Source organism: Sinocyclocheilus rhinocerous, unplaced genomic scaffold (genome assembly GCF_001515625.1).
Source record: "Sinocyclocheilus rhinocerous isolate Xijiao unplaced genomic scaffold, SAMN03320098_v1.1 scaffold2214, whole genome shotgun sequence".
In the NCBI taxonomy this organism is placed as follows: domain Eukaryota; kingdom Metazoa; phylum Chordata; class Actinopteri; order Cypriniformes; family Cyprinidae; genus Sinocyclocheilus; species Sinocyclocheilus rhinocerous.
Genome location: NW_015636528.1, coordinates 251,416 through 257,058, shown reverse-complemented (window position 1 = coordinate 257,058; position 5,643 = coordinate 251,416). Strand labels below are relative to the sequence as shown.

Sequence of the window (5,643 nt, the reverse complement as noted above, 5' to 3'; positions counted from 1 at the left end):
CCTCCCTCCGTGTTGCCAGATCCGGCTATTATAAGCGTTTTTGGACTTGTCTTTTCCACTTAATTTAACACTTTAGAAAGTTAATAAAGTAGGAAGTTGATAGTCTTTAGAGTCAGCGATATCTTTATCTTATCTTTTTTTTTTTTGCAAAAGATTGGAAATAATTTCGGTTTATTTTTATTTATGTTTTGTTTTTTTGTTTGTTTTCGTTTCAATGTCTGGCAACAATGCCGCCAGCGCTTAAACTGAAAGCAAAAAAAGACAGATTTTTTGCTGACAGCAGGATACGACATTCAGTAAGGGAAGAGCACTAGACAAAGTTATTGTAGTTATGTATTGTTGCAATAAACAACTGATAAAATGATCCACCCTTAAATATAGTAAAGTATTAACACATTTTTTAAACAAATTATTTAACACCAACCCGGACCTCACTAATTTTCAAAGTCTGGGTACGGCCATGACAACAACAACAACAACAACGTTTGTCAGGCATCTACATTGTCATCTGAGGAGATTACAAAGAATAAACCAGTGTTTTTTTAAACTCTCAAACATGAAATGTGGAGTTATCTGCTTTTGCTATAAACAATGCTAGTCAAATTGACCTGCAGTGTAATATCAGGGTTAAGATCTGTTTTCACGTTATATTTCTTTAAGTTGAACATGAGTAAAGGTGAAATAAAGCAGGCGCTGGAGAGGCAGATGGCAGGGCTGATATGGGTGGTAGGTGTGTTGGTAATGAGCACATCTGACAGCCCTTCAGGGCTACGGTGATGCTCCCGTCACTTCTAATACAGGAGCACCAGAAACTTGACCAAAACTGCTGTGAGCGGATAATGACTCACCATAAACCCCCCAATCCCAGGCCAAGCACCCCTTTAAAAGCATGTATAAAACTAGGATATTGCTTTGAAAAAAACTCTAATTTAGTACCCTAGTAATTTGGGGCATCATGCTTTTATTCATTTAGTTAATTAGTTAATAGCAGTCCTCGCCAATTGCACATGAAAATCTGCAAAAATGTTTTAAAGAAACATCTTTTTATGTAAAGTAATTGTTTCTCCAATCCCTGGCCAACCACTGCTTTAAAAAATCAATCAAATTTGAATATTGTTTTGCAAAAATTTTATTTAGTACACTAATAATTTGGGGCATCATGCACCTATCGTTTATTTGTTTTTATTCTTTTTTTTTTTTCTCAGTAAAAAGTTCATGCCACCTGGACATTAAAGTCCACAACAGTGTTTAAAAAAATAGCCAATAACCAAAAAATTTAAAAATAAAGCAAACCAAAATAAAAAAGTAAAATTAGGATATTGTTTCGCATAAATAAATAAATAATTACTAGTAATTTGTGGCATCATGCACCTATTTGTTTATTTTTGAGTAGGAGTCCTCACCATCTGCACATGAAAATCTTCAACTATTTTATTTTATTTTATTATTTTGAGTCCTCACCACTTACACATGAAAATTTAGATACTGCTTTGCAAAAAATATATACATTTAGTACACTAGTATTTTGGTCATCATGCACCTCTTTTTAATTTTTTTATTTATTTAATTTTTTATTCCAAAGACAAATGCTATTGTTTGTACAGAGATTGTATTTTTTACATTCGTAAACCCTCCCCAACCAATCCGAAACAGACTGCCTATTATAGATAATAATAATAATAATAATAATGATAAAAGAAAATTTAAATAAAACAAAGATGCAATAGTTGAATAATGACGACAAAAAAAAGTAATTGGATACTACAATCAGGTACAGTACAGTGTCATTTCACCTATTTTTTATTTTATTTTTATTTTTATTTATTTATTTATGTTTTACAATTTGTATTTTTTTATTTTTGAACAGTAGTACATATACAAAATTTAGATATTGCTTTGCAAAAAATACAAATTTAGTACACTAGTAATTTGGGGCATCATACACATATTTTTTATTTGTCTTTTTTTTTTAGTTTATTTATTTTTGAGTATTCCTCGCCACTTACACATGAAAATCTGCAGCAGTGTTTAAAATATATATATTTATTTTTAAATCTAAAATAACTGTAACTTAATTATCAAAAATCCAACTAATTGACTTGAATGTCCATTCCAAAGTCTGCTTGACTGAAAAATCGAAAACACTTGCGAGACTTAATTGTCAATTTAGTGCACTATTTAGTAAGTGTTAGGAGGACACTGATGAGATAATCAGAGCTGAATAAATTGTGTTGAGTTTTTAAATTCTTCCTGACAAAATGAAGCTATAATGTAGGAGTATTACCTGTATCTCTTCTGCACTCATTGGCTGCCAAAGATAATACAGGCATGAACTGCTGCTAAATTACATCTGATTTTGCCACGGCTCTAATATTGCATTTGCGGGTGAATGGAAAGGACTTGCTGAGGGGGTTGCTATGGTTACGCCCCTCTGAGCATTTCATAATTGGTTCTGCTTGTGCCTCCACAACAAGACTAATTAGCTGTGATCGAGCTCTTATATGTGAGAGGAAATACTTTACGCTTAGTGAAGTTTGAAAATGTCTTTCACCTCTCAGAAAGAAGATTCGTCAAACCGATAACAGGCGTAAGATTACTGCACTGGATGATACGGATGCGGATGTTATCTGCTCAGAAATCATATTGTCTCACTGATTTGGCTGCATACATAATTATCAGGCAATTAGTGTTTCCCATGATTCGTTTTACTGGTAAACTGTTATCAGTCAATCACAAACTTGATTTTATAACACTATAAATGTATAAATACATTATTAGACATATACTATAGATTCAATTAAATTGATTGCATTGCGGTCTATATTGTTTTATATTCACTTCTTATGTCTCTTTTAGTATGATTTTGTACAGTACTGTTGTTCTACTGTTTATTGTGCTTAATAAATCCATTTTGATTTGATTAAACTATATACAACAAATAAATAATATTTTGGCCAGTATAAAGATACTTCTTTTAAATAACTCTCATATATACAAAAATCAGCCATTTTTCAGTCTTTGGTTGGTTCTTCTTCGTCTTCTTTTTTTAAATTTACAGTTTTCAGTCAACTCAAAAACATCTAGCTAGCCTGTTATTTTATTATATTACACTATTATAATATGTATTATATAATGCTATGAATTAGCTTTTATTTTTATATTTCAGTTTTATTTCAAATATATTAAAATTTTTAATATTTGAATGTGCTTTTGTAATTTTTATTATTATTATTTTTTAAACATTTTATTTTATAACAAATTTAGCTTTTGAATTTAAACTTTTAGTTAGTTATTAAGGCAACATTTAAAATTTTTATTGACGTTTTTTTTTTTAAGTTTAAGTTTCTTCTAATACTCATATTTAATTAATTTAATTTCAGCTTTATTTCAATAAAAAAGGCCTGACCTGATCTGGCTCCCATGTAGAGTCCATCAAACACCATTCATAAAACCTTTGAGTTTTTTTTCTTTAATTTATTTTTTCGGAAATTTGTGCAGTGCAAATTTCAGTTTCAATTAGATCTCTCTTCTTTGGTCCATTTAAAAACTATGTATAAAAATGCTGGAATACACTACATGACTTTTCAAATCTGAACAGTTTTTTAAAACACTTGGCTTGAGGATCACACACTACCATACTTTATACCCAACTTGTAGGGGTTTAACAAACAAAAAAGGTCAAGTATTGTAAATGGTTGCTTGTTCTCTTGAAGGCTGAACACAAACCCTTTAAGCCAACAATCAACTATCAGCGCCCTCTGGTGTTTGGCTTTTCAGGATGTCCCCACCAAGCTAGTGGCAAAAGCAGGACCTCTGCCAATGGCTGTGAGAGGCCACTGGTTCCTGAGCCCTCGAACAGAGTACTGTGTGGCTGTTCAGACCGCCATCAGACAGCCGGACGGAGACTATCAGGTGTCTGAATGGAGCCAAGTAGTGGAGTTCTGCACTGGAGGTAAGCAGAGACAGAGTAACAGAGATTTAAAGGGGTCATATGATGCGATTTCAAGTTTGCCTTTCTCTTTGGAGTGTTACAAGCTGATTGTGCATAGATAAGATCCCTGAAGTTGCAAAGACTAAAGTCTCAAAACCAAAGAGGACCTACAATAATGTACAGTATTTGAAAAATAATGTGTTTTTTGAACATTAAAGCATGTCAACATATTCTGTTACACCAAATACACCAAATAATGATCTTTAAAAAAGCATCATATGACCCCTTTAAATGTATTGTCAGTGTTAAAATCATTCCTCCTGTGCCAGCTTAATATGCAAAGACAACTGAAACAAAGATTTTGAAAAAAAAGGGGGTAACACTGTGACTCTGTGGCTCTATCAAATCATTGGTCTGTTTGTTTAAGCAGCCCAACACAGCAACAGGCTCAACCAATGGTGTGAGTTTGAGGGAGGGGCTAGTTTTTTTTCCAACCAATAACAAACAGGAGGACTATCTGGGGAAACCTGTTCGGAAACAACCATAATTTCTGCACTTCTTGGCACAAAAATTACACACTACAGCACTCTGTATGAAGTGTCATGATTATCTTCTTCATGATATTCTTCAAGACACAAATTTGCCATTGAATACTAATGCTAAAAAAATCATGAACGAATGGCTTACTTATCGTTGACTGTGCATATTATGCGCCCAATTTGGACACATGTTCTTTTTTCTTGCCTTCAATGTCATAAGTGCTTTATAGAAAGCACTTGTGTTTTATGTTCAATAGTGATGGTTTTAAATGGGTTTCTTTCTGCAGATTATGCCATGGAGCATCTCCAGCAGCTGTTAGATAAAGCTCAGGCTGCTGCTGGGAGGCTGCTCAGGTTCTCCGTCTTCTACCGCAATCAGAGTCCTGAATACTTCCATTATGTCAGGTTAGTGTCATCTGTCATCCTCAGTCTCTCTGCTGCTTCTACATATATCCTTCCTTGACAGCTCTAAGACTGCAGTGTCCGATTTATCTGCTGTGTGTTTTTGTGATTTGAGAATGCTAGTGAACTTGATATGAAATCAAAACAGACTCTATCTCCTTCATTCATGTTCCTTGTCTCATTGTGTGTAATTCTTCATTGCATGTTATTGCAAAAGTAAAAATGTTAGTCTTTATAATATTACATCAAAATATAATTAATATCTCGCCATGCATTTTCAGAAAAGCTGGAGCAATTAAAGCGGCAGATGACCTCTTTACTCATTAATTTAGACATTAATTATCGGAATAGATATCGTTATAGTTTTTGTAATTTCTTTGAAGAGGTCTTTAAACCAAGCCCCGTCCTTCATTTTTTAATGTTGAATATCCTGTGTTCATCACATTTCAGAAGTAAAATGAGTTGCAAATACCACTTATGAAAAAATGGAAGTAGTGACCGATATTTTCATCTGTATTGTGACGTACAAAAAAGGTGAATTGTCCTTTCATGCCAATTTTAAAGGGGTCATATGGTGCAATTTTAAGTTTTCCTTTCTCTTTGGAGTGTTTCAAGCTGTTTGTGCATAGATAAGATCCCTAAAGTTGCAAAGACTAAAGTCTCAAATCCAAAGAGATATTCTTTATAAAAGTTAAGACTCGTCCAGGGCCTCCTAAAACGGCTCGTTCTAACACGCCCCCACATGTCTACGTCACGATGTGGGAAGATTTG

General features: G+C 33.3%; 1 protein-coding gene across 1 annotated transcript in view; it reads left to right on the top strand.

Moving 5' to 3' along the window:
- LOC107747796 (phytanoyl-CoA hydroxylase-interacting protein-like) overlaps positions 1-5,643 on the top strand; it is a 16,865-nt gene that overhangs the window by 7,140 nt on the left and 4,082 nt on the right. Inside the window, exons 3-4 of the mRNA XM_016562393.1 lie at positions 3,778-3,952; positions 4,758-4,875. Of these exons, the coding sequence (XP_016417879.1) occupies positions 3,778-3,952; positions 4,758-4,875 (293 nt within the window). The remainder of the gene's footprint in view (positions 1-3,777; positions 3,953-4,757; positions 4,876-5,643) is intronic.